This window comes from Amblyomma mixtum, chromosome 3 (genome assembly GCF_055824585.1).
Source record: "Amblyomma mixtum isolate Tamu chromosome 3, ASM5582458v1, whole genome shotgun sequence".
In the NCBI taxonomy this organism is placed as follows: domain Eukaryota; kingdom Metazoa; phylum Arthropoda; class Arachnida; order Ixodida; family Ixodidae; genus Amblyomma; species Amblyomma mixtum.
In genome coordinates this window covers 312,828,640-312,847,998 of record NC_143014.1, presented here as the reverse complement: position 1 = coordinate 312,847,998, position 19,359 = coordinate 312,828,640, and the positions used below count along the sequence as shown (strand labels likewise).

At 48.8% G+C, this 19,359-nt stretch overlaps 1 protein-coding gene and 1 pseudogene across 1 annotated transcript; both read right to left on the bottom strand.

Moving 5' to 3' along the window:
- LOC149355633 (uncharacterized) overlaps positions 1-19,359 on the bottom strand; it is a 430,506-nt pseudogene that overhangs the window by 169,239 nt on the left and 241,908 nt on the right.
- On the bottom strand, positions 12,755-18,616 carry LOC149355639 (phosphate-regulating neutral endopeptidase PHEX-like). The gene is made up of 2 exons (XM_089575348.1): positions 18,302-18,616; positions 12,755-15,006 (listed from the first exon to the last, which is right to left on the bottom strand). Exons 1-2 carry the CDS (start codon positions 18,614-18,616, stop codon positions 12,964-12,966), a joined length of 2,358 nt encoding a protein of 785 aa, XP_089431474.1. The 3' UTR covers positions 12,755-12,963.

Sequence of the window (19,359 nt, the reverse complement as noted above, 5' to 3'; positions counted from 1 at the left end):
CTCGCGCCACTAGAGAGTATTCTAGTACACTATAGTTCAAAAGCAAGCGACTGAGCGATTGAGCGGCGCGTCGCAGCGAAAATTTCCAACTTGTTGAAACCTCGCCGCTCGTCGCAGCGACGACTCAAAACAGGTTTTTCCGCCGCGGCGACAGGATTCGCTAGCATTTTCGCTGGCATGTGAAACAGGCTTTAGGGTTAAAAACGGCGGAATCGTTAAACAGAATCGAAAATAGAGGAAGTTTATCCCTCATTCGCTCCGCTGTTGGTGCGAGGAGGCAAAGCGGATATCACGTTTGTCATTTCAAGTCAAAGAATATGCCTAAAAACCCAATAACACTGACGAATTCTCACCGAAGCGGGTGACTTGGGCGCCGCCATCTTGACAAAGCTATTTTTCCTAGCATAAGAGCATGCGCGCGAAATTCGAAAGAGAGCGTACGGAACGCGAACGTACTACGTAAAATGTCAATTTGATATAGCGTATGGCGCATGGGCAGTACGAAGGACGCTATTTTATAGCGTTCGCTATACCACTGCGTATCTGGCGGCGAAAAATATATATTTTTTCCACGATGTCCCTGGGCGCTGCCATATTGTTCCCTGGACTGCAGTGGGCACCTCCCGCTAGCACGGTGGAAGCGGCGAAACGCCTCCTCTCTGGACTGCTAGAAACCGGTTCCGCCGCCGGAAACAATATGGCAGCGCCCAGGTTGGAAAGGTGTTAACATGGAGGAAGATGGGTGTTAACAACGTTACAAACTTCATAAACGAAACCGAAACATGACCTCGCTCGTTTTTTTTTAAATCGAAAAAATTTATAGAAGCATTTGAACATGATCCGAAATCAAAATAACTGTATGCTGTTGTTGCATTTATAAATATACTGGGAGTTTCAGCGAACACTGCCAAGTCGAGCACTCAAGCATTAAGAAGAGAAGTGCAGTAAAAAGAATTTGGAACATTTAAACAGCATCACCCAGTAGTTAGTGCATTGACTTCCTTAAAGGGACTATGAAATAAATTTATTGAGATTACGTAAAGATAGGCAGTCCATCACTCGTCACCCCAGCGCAAGAATTTTTGAGTTAGCATCAATAACAACGAATTTATAGATGATTAAAAATCACGTTCCTCCTCTCCCCCCTCAACTCGTACGCGCGGGGCACCATAAACAAATAAAGAAAACAGCTCCGGGACTGGGCTCCGCCCATGAATACGTCATTCGCTGACGTTCGGTTTACAACTTCCGGTTGTCGCACTCCCGAGGAGCAGCGTGCGTCGGCAGCGTCTCTCCGGTCTCTGCACTTTCTTGACTCCCGAACTCGCGACAGAAAGAGGCGGCAGAGGGGAATTGAAACCATACGCGCGAAGGCAATGCTTAGCTGGCTCGCGCTTGCCCGAGGGGGTCGCGCGGCGGCTCGAGCAGACGATTTTCACCGCTACCGGAAGTGTGCCCGTGACGTCGTAGCTGCCGCGGCTCGAGCGAATGACAGCGTGTGGTGGCCTGCCGACGTCATGGGACTAGTGACGTCTGTTTTCCCGATTTTGGTTCCAAAATGGCTCCCTACGAAGACACCAAACGGCCCGCGAATTTTAAAAAACGCGATTTTTAAAAAGCCATAATAAATTGCCGGCTCAGTTCCGAAGACTCATACTTGGTGTCAATGCTTCTGAGCATCACTTCTAACATTTAAAAGCGGCTTTTAATTCTTTGCATGGTCCCTTTAAGCAACAGAGAATGACAATACAAGGCGGATGGAAAGAAATGAATGTTACACGTTTACTCAGCTGTTATTTCATTCCCACCAGGAATGAAAGCATAGCCTCTACCTCTCAGCGAAGTATAACGTGTGCTCATGGTAATACAGCTTCTCATGTGATAATGCCGTTCCTGAATGCTTGTGCGTGCCTGCTGTTTTTAAGGTTTGAAGATATGTTTTCAAATCTAAGTTTGGTTACAACTTAGATTTTGTGCAGTTTGTTTGGTTTACGGTTGATTATGTCACATGTTGATGCCGCATGAATTTGTACATTAACATTCAGTATGACCTTCAAAGCTCTAATGGTAAGCCTATGATGGTTCACAGCTTCTAGCAACACAGCAGAATGGCAGGTGCGAACAATGTGGCAACATAGGCCACAATGACATACTTTCTCTGGCATAGTCTCCATGCAGATATTTGCACACAAAAACGAAATTTTGAGTTTATTGTCCCTAGCCCATAAATGCTGTAATGTGTTCTGTATGCTCCGTCATTCGTATATTCTTCACACTTAAACATTTTAGAGAGCACCGATATTTACCACAAAGCACGGTGAACCATTTTGTGCTGCCCCACATGCTGAATGATTACCGGAGGTCTTCTGAATTAGGCACACACGGTGGAGCCCATTGAAATTGTGCCCTCTACGGCTGCGCCCGTTGAAATTCTCTCTTAATAAGCAAGGAGAAAACATATTTACACTTCACTGGCTCACGAGAAGTTCTACGTTACGAGACCAGCCCTCGGTCCTGCCGAAGCAGAGGGTTTTAAATCCTATGTCCCCGCCCTCGGTGGGAGAAATAACCAATCAGGTATGTACAAGCATCCACCCAATAACTTATTGGGGAAAGGAAAACACAACCAATCAATGACTGGGGAAAGAAGGTAGATCATCGCAACACCGTACACATATCGTATGTACACTTTCCACCATCACGATTTTGCTTTCCTGCTGCGAGCTTCGCGAACACTCTCACTTTCCCATGATGCAGATTACTTCAACGTCCAGTTGACCGAAGTTCCAGGAAAGCCACTTCAACTCATCTGTTCAGCATCGTCGCTCCTCATGCCTGCAGCTAGCGTGACAATATGTCAAAGCACGCCGCTGCAGACATGGCACAAAAGCCCACGCACTGTGATGCGGCCTAACGACTCCGTCCATGAGGGGAGTTTGAGGTCTCCCGTAATCCCCCGCCATTCGGCGCTCCCCTTCTCCCGCTGGGTTGCTGACCCCTTTCTGTGCGCCGCCGCGGTGGCTCAGTGGCTACGGTGCTCGGCTGCTGACCCGAAAGACGCGGGTTCGATCCCGGCCGCGGCGGCTGGAATTTCTTTGGAGGAGAAATTCTAGAGGCCCGTGTACTGTGCGATGTCAGTGCACGTTAAAGAACCCCAGGTGGTCGAAATTTCCGAAGCCCTCCACTACGGCGTCTCTCACAGCCTCAGTCGCTTTGGGACGTTAAACCCCATAAACCAAACCAAACCAACCTTTCTGTGCGGTTGTGCGGAGGGCCCAAGAAAAAGGACGTAATGGGCATTCCACTCGCGCGACCGGATGCGGCAAACAAAATACAGCACCGCGAACTTCACTGTCAACATACTTTCCTTTCAGTGCGAAACCACTACATCAGGGGTTCAAACAGAACCAAGAATATTTTGGCTTGGATGACCTTGAGTGCGTAGAAATAAAATAAATATTGCCGCAATTGCGTTTCGAACCCGCGTCGGCGCGAATAGATCAGCTTCACTGGCCACTCGATCAAAGTTTATCCTGAGTCTATATCACCGCCAGACATGCCGCCCCTCCCGCAAAGCAAAACCTTGAGCTAACAAGACTAAACACATGGTTTCGCACGTCTACTCGGTTTAACTACGTTAAACTCCCTACCGTTTTTTTTTGAACACTCTTCCCGATCTTAACAAGTATGCTTCTTCCAATCCGCCATGCTTTCTATTTCCAGAAACTTTTAGGCTGTATCGAATTTGACTCCCACAATCCGCTGTTTACATCTGCTCGGCGCCACTGATCCACCAGTTCCCGATCCAGTTTTTACCGACGTCTGCCGCAGATATATTCACGCTACATTAAGGTGACTATGCAATAAATTACTTGAGATTACGTAAAGATAGGCAATCCATCACTCGTCGCTCCAGCGCAAGAATTTTTGAGCTAGCATCAATAACAACGAAGTTATAGACGATTAAAAATCACGCTCCTCCTCTCCCCTCTCCCTCCTCCTCTCCCCCAACTAGCCCGGCAGCTTGCTCTCCTGATCTCCCCCCTCAACTCATACGCGCGGGGCACCATAAAAAAAAATTAAGAAAACAGCTCCGGGACTGGGCTCCGCCCATGATTAGGGCATTCGCTGACGTTCGGTTTACGGCTTCCGGTTGTCGCACTCCCGAGGAGCAGCGTGCGTCGGCAGCGTCTCTCTGGTCTCTGCGCTTTCTTGGCTCCCGAACTCGCGACAGAAAGAGGCGGCAGAGGTAAATCGAAAACATGCGTGAAGCCAATCCCCTGGCTCGCGCTTGCCCGAGGGGGTCGCGCGGCGACTCAAGCAGACGATTTTAACCGCTACCGGAAGTGTGCCCGTGACAGCTGCTGCGGCTCGAGCGAATGACAGCGTGTGGTGGCCTGCTGACGTCATGGGACTAGTGATGTCTGTTTTCCCGATTTTGGTTTCAAAATGGCTCCCTACGAAGACACCAAACGGCCCGCGAATTTAAAAAAACGCGATTTTTAAAAATTCATAACAAATTGCCGGCCCAGTTCTGAAGACTCACACTTGGTGTCAGTGCTTCTGAGCATCACTTCTAACATTTACAAGCTGCTTTTAATTCTTTGCATGGTCCCTTTAACCATCGCGGAACTTAAAGGGACCATGCAAAGAATTAAAAGCCGCTTGTAAATGTTAGAAGTGATGCTCAGAAGCATTGACACCAAGTATGAGTCTTCGGAACTGAGCCGGCAATTTATTATAAATTTTTAAAAACCGCGTTTTTTAAAATTCGCGGGCCGTTTGGTGTCTTCGTAGGGAGCCATTTTGGAACCAAAATCGGGAAAACAGACGTCACTAGTCCCATGACGTCGGCAGGCCACCACACGCTGTCATTCGCTCGAGCCGCGGCAGCTACGACGTCACGGGCACACTTCCGGTTGCGGCGAAAATCGTCTGCTCGAGCCGCCGCGCGCCCCCCTCGGGCAAGCGCGATCCAGGGCATTGCCTTCGCGCATATGTTTTCAATTTACCTCTGCCGCCTCTTTCTGTCGCGAGTTCGGGAGCCAAGAAAGCGCTGAGACCGGAGAGACGCTGCCGACGCACGCTGCTCCTCCGGAGTGGGACAACCGGAAGTCGTAAACCGAACGTCAGCGAATGACGTATCATGGGCGGTGCCCAGTTACAGTGCTCTAGAACCTTGCCCAAGGTTCTAGAGCACTGTAGCCCAGTCCCGGAGATGTTTTCTTTATTTTTTTATGGTGCCCCGCGCGTATGAGTTGAGGGGGGAGAGGAGGAGCGTGATTTTTAATCGCCCATAACTTCCTTGTTATTGATGCTAGCTCAAAAATTCTTGCGCTGGGGTGACGAGTGATGGCTTGCCTATCTTTACGTAATCTCGATAAATTTATTTCATAGTCCCTTTAAAGGCAGCAGATGGGTCGATCATGGGCCCATTCACATATGGATGGATAATGCGACATTTAGAGAGTGTGTTCATTGCCCCAACTGATTTAACTGACAAAGGGGTCATGACACCATTTTTTCAGACTCAAGCTGTGTATTGTATGTTGTTCGCTATGCATCTGGGAACCACTGGGCAAAATATGAGCTCCTTTGGTGCAGCGAGTAATTTGTAACTTCAAAAGTCCTGAACCTAAGGCAGTCAGGCAACACTGGCGCGCTCGCGATCTGTGACGACATAAGCCAACGGTCACGTGCTTGCCCGCGACTGAACTTCGCGTAGTAGCCGGAGGTTCGAACCCGACCGCAGAGGCCGCGTATCGATGGAGGAGAAACGAAAAAGGCACCCGTGTGCTGTGTGATGTCAGTGCACGTTAAACATAGAGGGGCAAAAAAGCAACGAGGTATCGTCCGGCTTCAGCCTTGAAGCCAAGTTATAAAAAGTAAAACGGAGAGAGCCGGCAACCTGCGATGAAACCTCGGTGATATCTACGCCCGCTGCGCGCGCGCATGCGCAAATTATCGCTGCAAACGGACTCCAGATCAGCCTCCTTGCTACGCCGTATCTTTGCTGCAGACGCCCGCGCCACGGGCCGCGCAGACGCGCGCATTAAAACATACCGACACATAAGGAAGTGACTCAGAAAGCGAAAAAAGGGGAGCGGCTTCATGTGTACATGGCTTGCGAAGGCTGGCCGCGAGGCATCACGCTCCCTCGCGAGTTTTTTTCGTGCGAAATCACTATTGGCCTCATAACCTGGAAATCCGGTGTGCGAATAAGACTCTGAAGTTAGTCACGTGATGCAGAAAATGGCGGGGAACAAACGAGTCCTTGAATGCGAGTGACCTTTGCCAACCTGGAGAAATTAAATAAAAAAATGCAGGGGGCACTTTGTCTAAAGTGCGTAGAGGCAAAAGCGTTTTGCCTATGTGACACTGGTAACGTCACCACTGAATGACGTCACATATAATTGATGACGAAGTAAAGATGAATTACTAATTAGCGGCTAATTGCTAATTAATGACCAAGTACTAATTAACTGCTAGTTAATGACGCTTCAGCTTCGCCGTAAGGAGTGGAACGCGACAGCGTGTTGTAGCGCTGCGAGGCAGTCCACGGAACGCCACCACCCGTTCGGCGCGATGCCTTGCCCGTTGAACGCAACGCTTTTTGAGGAAAGGAAATGGCGCAGTAATTCTCTGTCATCTCGGTGGACACCCGAACCGCACCGTACAGGAAGAGAGGAACGCCACCACCCGTTCGGCACGATGTCTTGCCTTTGAACGAAACGCTTTTTGAGAAAAGTAAATGGCGCAGTAATTCTCTGTCATCTTGGTGCACACCCGAACCGCACAGTACAGGAAGGGAGGAAGTGGGAGTGAAAGAAAAAAAAAAGAGAAAGAGGGCACGGCTGCCTGCCAACAGTATGAGGCATTAAAGGCTTTCGCCTTAATATTTCCGCGACTGGGTCCCGTGGCGGCGCGAACAGATCAGCTTGCTGGCCACGGCACGAGAGCACTGCGCTATCGCCGCAGCCGATCACGCCTCGTGCTAAACTGCTACACAATCTCCCGCTGTTTATTGAGTCTGCACGTCTTCATCAACTTCCATCTGTGCGCAAGTCGCTAAAGGAGAGAAACACGCCTTCAACCGCGCTTATCGGGTACATGGCGTTAACCTGCAAAAACCTGCTTTCGCCCAATATCTCGGGGATAACAATGCTAAAGTGACAGCAATTTTTTTCCTCCATGACGTTAAAGGTCACTATCGGAGTCCGAAATTATTCTGGACTCCTCCACTACGGATCCTCTTTCTCTCTTTTCTCTTTCACTCCCCCTCCCGCACCAAAAAAAAATAATAAACTTCACGCACTGAGTGTATGCGAGTGGTTTGTACGTTGTTCGGGCTAGGGGTGCGCAGGGATTAAAGGGTGAAGTTGGAGCCCGCACCCCACGACAGGGGGACAGAGACAACAGAGGCCTGCGTGTTCCCTTCTCCTGTCTATCTTTTGCCCGATCTCGGTGACTTCCCCATTGTGTGCCACGGTCTGACTCGAGTATGCGCGCGCTCTGCTCTGCAATGACCCTGAGCGCGGAAGGCCATGACGTCGCTTAGGCTCCTCCAATACGGCCGTCGCTTCCGGGGAAGGACCGTACAGTCCATTACTTCTGATTGCAATTTCTAGCTGAAATGTGTGATAAGAGAATACTTCTTTCTTAAGCTCGTATAATAGCGTCGTTGTTAGTAGCGGCAACGTAAAACCACGATTTCTTGCTAGACCGTGTTATGACCCCTTTAAGTCCCATAACCATGCAGCAGAAATTGAGAGGTCGTGGTGCAAGTATTAGTTTATTTAAATGTATCACGTCAAAATAGGACATGAGGGCACAGTGGGTATGAAATGCGATTGGGACCGCTTTGGTTACCGCCATTCACAACAAAGAAACGAAGAAAAAATTGTCTTATTTTGCATATTGTAGAACTCTAAAGCGGCTTTTTTTACTTTGTACGGGACAGATTTATGCCGCTCTCTCCTGTTCACATTGTGTTATGTACCATTCCTCCTAGTGCTTGTCGCAGACAGGCGAGTGCTAGAGCTGATAGTACGTCATGTGAAGAACATGCATGTTTAAAACTTGCAGAGCCTTCCTGAAAGGCGACTGTAGTCAAAATGAAAGCTTTCCACGTATCTTGAGCTCCTTCTACTGCCGAGCTTCATAAGGCGCTGCAGTAGAGACTAGCGCGGATTGCAGCCCGTCAGTGTGTTTATCAGGCACGATACACAGTGCACCTGGCTCGGGCCTGTTTACAAACAAGGAGTTCACAGTTGACGAGTTCATAAAATGGAGAATAACCTGTAGTCTCTGCATCTGGAACAAATGCTATTCCGTACAGGCGACAAGAAGTACCACCTCATCCAAAACCCTACGCGGCGTGGATATCTATCGGCCAAGCAGAAAGCTGAACTTGTTTATGAGAGCTGCACCGTATACGCGTTCTCTAGAAAAAGGGGCCGAACACACTGCATTATTAACAGAGTTGACGGTGCGCCACATGTGTCGCACGTAGGCTGGTGCGCGAGTTGCAGTGTGCACGCTCCGGTCGCTTCTAGCTGCTCGCTCCTGATGCTAACAGGAGGAAGGGAGCGGTAAAAAAAGAAAAAGAAAGCGCGAGGGCAGGGGTCCATTTAATCTTACCATCCCTCTGCTCCGGTTGCTTTTGGCCAATCTCCATATTTTCATTGCCTGACTCGATAGCAACATTCAACTTCTACGACAGCGAAAATTTCCATTTTCCAGTTCATCAAAAAACTAATTCAAGATCTCGTCTGATTATGAATTATCATGTCACCAGTCTAAAAAACTGATCAGTGGTGCATCCACAAAAAAAGACAAGGAGGTTTTTCTAGAAAGATACCCATATCATAACTAAATGACTAAATCTATAGAACTAAACAAATTATCACTCGGCTCTCAGTCCCCAGTGGCTGCGAAGCAATGGATCAAGCGGCGGAGGGACCTGTGACGCAGCGGAGGGTGCTAAAAATCTCTGGCTCCGGACAGACCGCCATTAGAAACTGAACCTGGCAACGTTTAACGCTGGAACCATATCCAGTGAGGCTGTCCTAGGGTTTAGTGAGGTTAGGAGGGCAGATAGGGGTGTGCCCTATCTGTCTATCTAAAGGGCGAATGCGCATCATTCTGTCGTGGATTAACGGACAGACGAGAACTAGGCGTGGGATTCCTCATCAATCGGCATATAGCTGGCTTCATCGAGGAAGTCTACAGTATCAACAAGAGGGTGGCAGTTATTGTAATGGGGCATAATTAATAGCACAAACTGAAGGTGGTACAAGCTTACGAGCTTACGCCTTTACATCCAGCCATGATGACTGGATCGTCGAAAGCTTTTATGAAGACGTGGAATCAGCAATGAGGAAAGTAAAAACACAGTAAACTGTATTGATGAGCGACTCCAATGCCAAGGTAGGAAAGGAGCGGGTTGGAGACCAAGCGGTAGGAGACTATGGCACAGGTTCAAGGAACAGCATGGGGGAGTTATTAGCAGAGTTCTCAGAAATAAATAATTTACCGATCACGAATGCCTTCTTTCGCAAACAAGAGCAGCGGAAGTGGACGTGTAAGAGCCCCAGTGGTGGAAGTAAAAATGAAATATACTTCATACTATGCGCTCATCATGGCATTGTGCAGGATAGGGAGGTCCTCGGAGAGGTGCGTTGTTGCGACCACAGGATGGTAAGCTCTCGAGTTAGCCTAGACTTCAAGAGTCAACGAAAGAAACTATTGAGGTAGAAGCCAATCAACGAGTTAAAGGCGAGAAGGAAAGCACAGGAATTCAGGATCTTGCTGCAGAACAGATTTCCAGCTTTAACTGAGGACGATGACCTTTATGTTCGAGCAATGAACGATAACCTCACAGCGATCATTACGGGGTGCAGAGTAAAAGTACGCGGTAGGATGGCTCGACAGGATACCGGCAAGCTCTTTCAGGATACGAATGATCTTATCAAGAAATGCCAAAGCATGAAAGTTCAAACTTCACAGACAGAATAGAACTGGAAAAGCTATCAAAGTTAACCAATAGGCGCAAGGTAACCGACGTAAGGAAGTTTAATATGGAAAGAATCGAGCATACACTAAAGAACGGAGGTTGCCTAAAAGCTGTGAACAATAAACAAGGCATAGGCAAAAATCAGATGTATGCTTTAAGAGACAAAGAGGGCAATGTCATTAGCAATATGGATAACGTAGTTAAAATAGCCGAAGAGTTCTCCACACATCTATACAGTAGCCAATGCAATCAGAACGTTAATGAGAGAGACAATGGCGCACAGCAAAGGGACCTCCCGCCAGTAACGAAAGAGGAAGTAAAGAAAGCCTAAGGAGCAATGCCAAGGGGGAAAGCAGCTAGTGCGGATCAGGTAACAGCAGATTTGTTGAAGGACGGAGGAGAGATTGTCCTAGAAATATTAGCCACCCTGTATACGCAACTATTTATGACCTCGGGCGCACCAGAAGCTTGGAATAACGCTTAGATCATGTTAGTCTATACGACAGGAGACACCAAGGTCTTTAAAAATGACAGACCGATCAGCTTAGTGTCTGTTGTCTATAAGGTATTGACTAATGTAATCGCTAATAGAGTCACGAGAACTTTAGACTTCAATCAACCAAATAATCAGGCCGACCTTCGTAACGGATACTGTACAATAGGCCATAGTCACACCATACAGATAATCACACTATCAATCAGGTGATAGAGAAATGGGCAGCATATAAACAGCTCCTGTATGTAGCGTTCATAGATTAAGAGAAAGCATTCGACTCAGTTGAAACCTCAGCAGTCATGCAGGCACTGCGGAATCGGGGTGTAGAAGAGCCTGATACAAAAATACTGGAAAATAGCTACAATGGCTCCACAGCTACCATAGTCCTCCATAACGTCACCAATCAAATTCCAAAAAAGAAAGGGCGAAAGGCAGGGGAACACGATCTCGCCAATGGTATCAACTTCCTTTTCAGAGGAGGGAACAAACGCGTATTAGTGACATCCTAGTGGAAATCACGATCAAGAAATGGGCTTGGGCAGGGCAGGGCTTGGGCAAGGCAAGCGTAGCAGGGGGCGGCAGAAAGTTAGATGGGCGGATGAGGTTCAGAAGTTTGCGGGGACAGGGTTGACGCAGCTGGCATAGGACGGGGTTAATTAGAAAGGTATGGTAGAGACCTTTGCCCTGTAGTGGGCGTAGTCCGGCTGATGATGATGATAAATAGCCGCCGCTTGCAACCGTTGAGACCCGGTGGTGTCAAAATGGCACATGCATAAAACATGAGGCAGCGGGACCTCTACGCATACAACTCAATAATATTTGCTACGGGGATATGAGCTTGGAAAGGAGTCGCAAAACATGCAAAGATGTGAGCGAGGAAGAAGAAATTATTAGTAAGATAGAAAATCAACCAACTTGCTACACCTCGGCTTCTTCAGCCATGCCTACCATGCTGCTGCTGCTTCTTGCTTAGATCACAGAGCTCAGTGGAAATGCAAGAACAGCGATGCCGATAGAAACAGGGATCATTGAGGAACTATCCTAGCAGAACTATGGGCATTTTCGCCCTTATTGATGCACTAGCGGTATATGTGTTGTGGTGTGAAATGACGCGACAAGGGCCGAAGGGGTTATGTCGTATTACACTGCCACACATGTAGCATGGCGGAAGGTGCAAGAATATCTGAATCTGGACAGATCGGCATGGGAAAGTGGTGCTACGTTTAACGCAAGGACTTTGTTCGGTTAGGCTAGCCTAGCTGATCTTTTTGTGAAGCTCTTAGACATTACTTAATGCGCTAAAGTAAGTAGCCGGGATTGTTGGTACATATATTCATGGCCATTTAGCGCCAAAAGCTACTCTACTACGGGATCATGCATGAACGCTTTGGTAAGCGAGACGTTCTGCATTGTCCAGTCACCGAGATGTCTTGCGTACCGCTTTCTGAAGAGACAACTGTATATTTCAAGCATCGTGACTTAGTGGCACGCGAAACACTAATGAGTACTTTATCAATAAGTCTGGCGAGATGTGTGAGGAGCCCCTCTCATGTCAAGCAAAGAAGCTAATTTCTTGGATAACACGTGACGTGTGTGTGTTTTCAGCGTAGCATATTAAATTTCTGATGAAAACCTAAGTTGAGTGACAGCGCTTGTGTAGTCTGTGCTTTGTCTTTGTAAAGCACTTGAGCCCCAAATGTGCACGGTGTCAGAGGGCTCCATGAACGTGACGAGGCGTATTGTGTTATACGGCGCGGATACGTGTTACTGCGGCTAACCAGAAAAGGATATATGCATCAGAGATAATTAAGAACGCCTCAGGAATCTCCAGTTTACTGTTGACCTTGCCTGATAACCCGAGGGAGGAATCTCAGCAAATTACTGATGCCCTGAACAAGGCAAGTACTAGCAGCAAGCGCCAACTTTGCTCACTGCAGAGGGAGGTAGACTCTTAAAGTGAACACACCAATGCATGGCCGCGCGCTTCGAAGCGCCGGTGCGTTCGAAACGGCCGCGCATCCAAGGAACGCTGAACATGCACAAAGGGACACGAAAGTGCTGCTTCGCGTAGTCTACCACGTCAACGCGCACACACGAGTTGACCCTAAACACGGATCATGCACGCGGTAATGTCGGCAGCCACTGTACAGCATGTCGGAAACCGCTAAACGCTTCACATACAAAGCGCATTGGGAGAGCGAGAAGCTCCCGTGGGCGGAATACCCCCGACGACCGCTGTCCACTTCACTTGCAGCAATCACACACACATGTGTTGACGGGCAGTGCACATGTCCACAAGGTAATTTTTGTGCGTACACGAAACTGCAGAAGTTTTCCAGCCCTGAAACCCCACATGTAGAAATGATATAGTAAAAAAAAACATGACGTGTGCATTAGTTCAAACACATCAAACAACTGCCCGCTGCGAAAAAAAAAACGGCAGCGTAAGCGGCTAACCCTTATGACCATAACACTCGAAGGCTCTCCTGAACTCCACGAGTGCCTTGGCGGCGACGTTGCAACGCTGCTCCGCATGTCCGTAGAACTCGCCAATGTGGTTCCCGCTTGAGCACAGGGCATAGCAGGAAGCCATGAAAAAAAGCCTGTCTGCCATAAGGCTCGGTTTCGCGGAACGAGTGTCAGCGGAGCGTCGGATTAGACCAAGCCTGTAGGCCTTCAAGGCGGCTAGAAGGGCTTTTGTGTCGACGTAATGAGGGGACCACTCCGGCAGGGCATCGTTAGTCTCGTTGGATTCAGTGAGGAAGTAGTCACGGGCCACTTGTTGCTGCTCTTTAGCGGGCGCGTAGAAGAGCTCCCTTAGAACTTCATCAGCAAGCAGCCTCCCAGCACCGCCGTAGTTGACGGCCGGCGGCAGGTCCGGATGGTACAGAGGGAACACGAAGTACTCTTGGGAGGCTGTTAGTGCGCCATGCACGCTCCATTTGTGGCTCAACACGGACCTCGGCTTCAGGATGTTGCTGAGGTCATGCTGTTGCAGCCTCCACTGAACTTTCATCAGTTGCACCCAGGTGTTGAAGAAGCTAGTGCCGGGGGTGGGCTGTGGCAGTACGCTGGCAAGATAGTTTTGGACGTCCGACTGAGAGGTTTCATTCCTGGCGGTCATGCGGAGCATAGCACCACTGCGGCGCATCACGACAGCAAACAGAACTTCTCGGATATCTTGAATCAGACTGTCGGCTCCTGGATCTTTGGGGAAAAGGCTGAACCAGGCCACGCCTGTCCTGCTTTCAACCTCCACTAGGCAGCGGCGGTTGTGCGATGACCAAGGAAGACCAAGGAGGTGAAGTGTGGCCTCAGCGATTTCCCGGTGCGCCATCCAGCCTAGCTCAGTGACTACGCGGAGCCCCAGGCTGAGGGTCAGCGCTTCCCGCGTCTCGGACTTGAGCCCCAGAAGGTACCCAACAGCCCTGAGCAGGCTGGGCTTCTCCGCATGTACCTCGATGTTGGCGGAATAGCGGCGAGCCCAAGGGAAGTGCGTGTCGACGAGGAGGGCCCAGCGGTTGGTGGGGAAACCGGGAGTCACGGCCTCACTCAGGTTCTGGATCGACAGCCGCAGAATTTTCTGTTCTGGGTCTGCAAAGGCAGGTGCCAAAGCTTCTAGTGTAAGCATATCCATTTCCTGGATTCTAGAAGCCAATTCGGAGGCTCGCATCTCGGACACGCCGAAAAGAGCCAGCATGTTCTGGAGGTACTTTTGGTAGCGGAGGGACGGCTCGGTTCCCCTTCGCTGACCGGCGAATGTACGCATTAACGCCATCCAGGCTCCAAACATGGCGCTGCTTCCAATCTTCAGTAAGGGGTTTCCCGTCCTGGCTTGATATGGGGCAAAATCAAGGGTCACCTGGAACCATAGGTGGATATTCCAATTTCCGGAGAGGTCAAACAAAATATCTAGCAGGTCTTTGGTTGATGTCATCGGCCACGGGAGGTGGTGTTCTGCCATGAACGTTTTGAGTTCGTAAAAACCGTTTTTAGAATGTCTTATGCATGACATGACCAGAGCGGCTACCTTTTCTTCGGCGTTCCGTGCTGATCTTGTTGAGGTGCCGGGACTTCCGGCGTACCGGGGAGCCCAGTTAACAGAATTCAATGCATGTGTGTACATTTCGTCTTCGGCGACATCGAGAATGGAGACCATATGGTTGTTCTGCCTCCATCCGTCACACACAAATCGGTAGAAGTTGTCACAAGGGTCTCTAGACCAGTTGAGAGAAGATTCTATGCCAGCCATGTACCTCTGGCACGCCGTACTATCGCAGCCGGGGAAGAGGGGCAGATCAGCGGGGTCGGTGTGCAGTATTGGGGCAGTGGAGCGGAAAAAGTCGCCGTCCTGAACGCTAATCCACTGCGTAACCATCAGATAGATGATTGGAGGGACGACGAAGACAAGTGTTGCTCCTAGTAGGGCGACCTTAATCCACAGCCTCAGAGCGCAGTTTCCTTGGCGGGCGAATACTTCAAGACCGCCTTGACCCTGCGCGTGATAAAAACAAAAAGTGTAAATTTTTACTGCCTCATCACAGCACCTGCGATAGAGTAGTGGTGCGGGCAAGGCACTTCATCTGATTTATTAAAACGCCTCAAATTGTGCTCTGCCCTGTCTCATCACAGCTTAGAACTAATCGAACATCCTCTTAATTGATTCGTGGAATGAATCCAATGGCGCATGGGTGCTCAAGGTGATTTAAAAGAGCCGAATAAATTCGAAATTTCTCGTATACTATCCAAATATTTAGCATGAAGATGAAATAAGGCAAGCCGTAGTTATCTTCGTCGACTTTTTCAAGGGAAGGGCCCACTCCTACGCCTCACAGCGCTCTAGCGCCATCTTTCTGCGCGGGAGCCACAGTTATCGCGACACGGTCGATTTCATTCGCGGTTTCATAATGCTCATACATGGCCTCCAAGATTGGGTGACGCAGCAGGGCTCAGGCAGGTTTAGCAGACCCTGCTTTGAGGCCCGATCTCGGAGGTCATGGCTCAAACGTTGCTCTAGCTCGTCTCGTCTACTGAGTTGCGGCGCTGTCATCAGTAGCAAAAGGTAATTTTCCTATATCTATAACATAACGATCGCTTATTATACTGGCTTCGTGCAGTCTGCCCCTCAGTGGAGATCACCTTTGAATATTGGGCAGCTATGGCTACTCGACAAGTTATAGAGGCGTACCGCATCTGCCGTCAGCACTTTGGTGTTTCGCACGATTATTCGTTTTCTACGATTATTCGCACTAGCAGCGAACATTTGTAATAATATTCGAATCGTATTCGATTAGGTTCTATCACAATTCGATTCATATTCTGTTCAGTTTTTAGCAATACTATTTTTATTCGATTTGGTTTTGAAAAGTACTATTTGCACCCCCCCCCCCCCTTTATAGTAGGATATAACTTAAAAAAACAGCAGCTGTTGACAGTGGGCCATGGTACGAGGCGTCCTGTATTTCAGCAGGAAATGAAATCAGGTTTTTAATGTTGGACTTTATTAAAGAAGCCGTCCATCAGCTTGATAAATGTTTTTGTGATTAGATTCTTATGTCGGTAACAAGAAAGTCTTTGACAACGGACTACTTTTTTGTCGGGAAGGAATTATGTGCGGCGGTCCTGAATGTGGGCGGAGTTTCACTGCAGACTTAATTTGTATTCGACTATACTTACCTTATTTAGACCTTTGGGCAACATTTGAAATATAATAATGGAGCAAAGGGGAAAATGAGGAGGGTATGATCCTATTTCCACAAAATATTTCTTAAACATGCTTCCCCAGAAAATGGGGCATAGTGCGATTTTGCCACTTAGAGAATTTCCCGCTTTGGAAAAGGGGAAGGGAAGCGGACACCCCTACCAGCCCCCCCCCCCCCCCCCCTTTTAATTCCACCCCTAGGGTTTTGCTAAAGGCGGACTCAATGGGAGTCAAAAGGCTATACGTTTTTCGGATCGTCTCTTCCGGGTTCTAAAAAAACCTGGAGAAATTCGAAAAGTAGTCCAAGAATAAGCATTATGTGTCCTGGACAGTAAAGTGTTCATTCAATAAAACCTGAATGCTTATATGGAGAGCACAAGATTTCCGCACTCCGAGGCGTTCCGACGGCGTCCCTATACTCGTCAACTTCGTTTCGAACATAAAGCATACACGACTGCACTGTGACGATTATTAAGTTGCTTCGCCTCCCGCCTTTTCGTCGATATGGTTCCCTACCAAACAGAGGCTTAAAACGGCATCCGTTGCCGGGCGTCGCCGAGCATGCTTTCCTCGTTCGGAAATCTCCCACTCGGACCGTCTTGTAATCCCTACGTGGGCGAAGTGACCCGTCACTTATTCGCGGTCAACCGCACAATGCACACCGGAGGAGCTAGAAATATAAACTCTTAGGCGAACCTCGGTGCATCGTTTGAATGCGTTAGCAGCCGAACGGTCGTTATATTCAAGGTTTACACACTAAAGTTCGTTATATCCGAGGTCAGCACATTAGGGTTTTTTATATCCGACGTTAACACCCGAAAGGTCATTATAGCCGAGGCGGCGTACTGTTCCCACCTGCCCACCTGGTTGTGGACAACCTGCTCTCCCCAGGATACCGAGAGACGACGGTCGCCATTTCCGCTCGCACAGACTCGTCCAATGCTCACGCATTAACAGTCTTGAGTGCCCTGACACGTGAGAAGAAATGCTGCGCCACCGAAAACACCCACTGGCAAGACCACGTGTTCGTTATTCTCGGGACCTCCCGGTCAATATTATCTCTGTCCAGTGAGAGCGCGGGAGTTTTCATTTAAGTCATGTAATGCCGTCACAGCATGGCTCAAAACGAAACTTCTTGGGCTCCAGACTTTTGAGAAAGAGCATACATATGCTGTGCGCGAAGTCTTTGCTGAAATGATTTTTTTTTCGACAAATAGCTTCAAAGCAATCGTAGATTGTGTATTCGATAGACGACGTGAACACATGAGCCAAAATATGTCATTACCTAATTAGGCCCGATAGGGTGCCATATTAAAGCCAATGTTGACTGAGGATCTTTAAAAGAAACAAAACGATCTTAGACCACCACGTTCTTAAGCGCGCGCACACACGCTCATACACACAAACACACAAAATCACCTCGAACGATACCCCATCGTCTCATAGACACCAACGGAAATCCCACACTGTAAGAGGAGAGTTGCATCGCACTCTCACAAGAGAAACAAATTTTTGCTTTCATGAGTGAACAAAAGGCTCACGAAGCAGATAATAGGCTTCCACCTTTTAGCTTCGACCGATCGGTTATTACTACTTCTGCTCAGAAATCCTATTCGTTGAGGGAAAACTGTCTTCGCATGCTTTCGCGACGGAATTGACAGTGCCCGGACAAATAAGAAGCATACATCTGAATAACAGGTTGGAAAACTTCGCACTCAGAAAGTGTGTGAAACTTACTCTACGCAGCTCTGGATACGGTGCCCTGATTAATCGCACATGACGTAAAGTAAGAGATTTCAGGAAAGGCGCAATGCTGCCGCATTGCGCACACTAAGGCAGGCTCTGTAACCGGGAGTTCGATGCGCTTAGAAATGGAGTCTTGCCTGCATTACATACGTACAGCATCGGCAGTGCATGAAGAGATGTTTTCTCGAACCTAGTAGCGTCCATAGCGCGCTCGTTACTTCCAGCGCGCCCGTAATGCGTCTTGAGCTGGTCTCTCGTCCGTATGAGCACAGACAACGTAGCCAACAGAAGCAGCAGTTGGCTAACCTAGACTTATCCAGAGCAGCGACGACCTGTTCCATACCTCGTCTGCCGTTGGAAGGCCTGGCTGGTCACGCGCAGCGGATGAAGACGCTGCGGCGGCGACGGGGACGTCACCCTGGACAGCGTCCCGGGCCACAGGCAGCCAAGACTTCCATCGGAGACGGATGAGCTCCCGGATGCTGCGACGAGGGGGCAGGGGATACTCCTGCGACATCGTGATGCCCGGGCCACCGCAAAAGGCTTCGAAGTCTGAGTCCTCAGAGCAGGTCGTAGGTCCACTGTGCGCAGCGTTCGGTACCTCGTCGCCTAGCGCGACGTCGCAGAAACCACTCGTTCCGACGGTGGGCGTGGCCATGGCTCTCGCTGTGTTGCTCGAACTCGAGTGTGCTGGCTCGCAAGAAATGTCTCTCAAGCCTCTGCTGCTCTTGCCCTGACTCGGTCAGTTGCCGGCACCGTTGCTGCTGCTGCTTCGTGCGCCAGGTACGCGAAGCAGCGCGTGGCGCCTGCGCTCTCGCGATCACCTTCTTTTCTTCGGAGTGAATTAATAGCACTCCTGGCGACAAATTCAGCAGTAACAGTGACCTTGAAAACACAGGGTTTAAAAATGATGCCCTTTGTTAACACAAATCTTCAAAAATAAGATAGAAGACAATACAATATAATTAAATCGAAACGAAAACTTAGAATACGAAGCCTCTTTTCGAAAATTTTACAAATTTATCCGCACTGGCAAGGGCCAGACGAATCAGTGCAAACACCAGACCGAAGGGAAAGGAGTTATAACAAAAAGAAGAGAAGGACCGAGGGCGGTGTAAAATAATCCGTTTGCAAAGGTCGGGAAACATAGGCATTTTCATACAGATATGAAAATGAATGCAGGAAAGCACTAGTTCCTAGAGTATAACTCACAGCGCTTTACCGTTTCCTTGCTCCAGATAGCTTCTAAAATTTGCGCTTTTACGCTCATTATGATGCCAGCACAAGCATCCGCGTGTGACAAGCTAACCTTGCAGCAATAACAAGGGTCGAATTCGTACCAGTTTATTTGTGCAGCTGAAATGCATAGTGATGCTTCGGCCGGATTGTAAGTGCACAGGA

Bases quoted from the DNA above. Each gene is read 5' to 3' on its own strand.
- LOC149355639 (XM_089575348.1), bottom strand. From the start codon at position 18,616: ATGGCCACGCCCACCGTCGGAACGAGTGGTTTCTGCGACGTCGCGCTA. The intron at 15,007-18,301 runs GTATGGAACAGG...TATCACGCGCAG, and splicing joins GCCTTCCAACGGCAGACGAG to GGTCAAGGCGGTCTTGAAGT.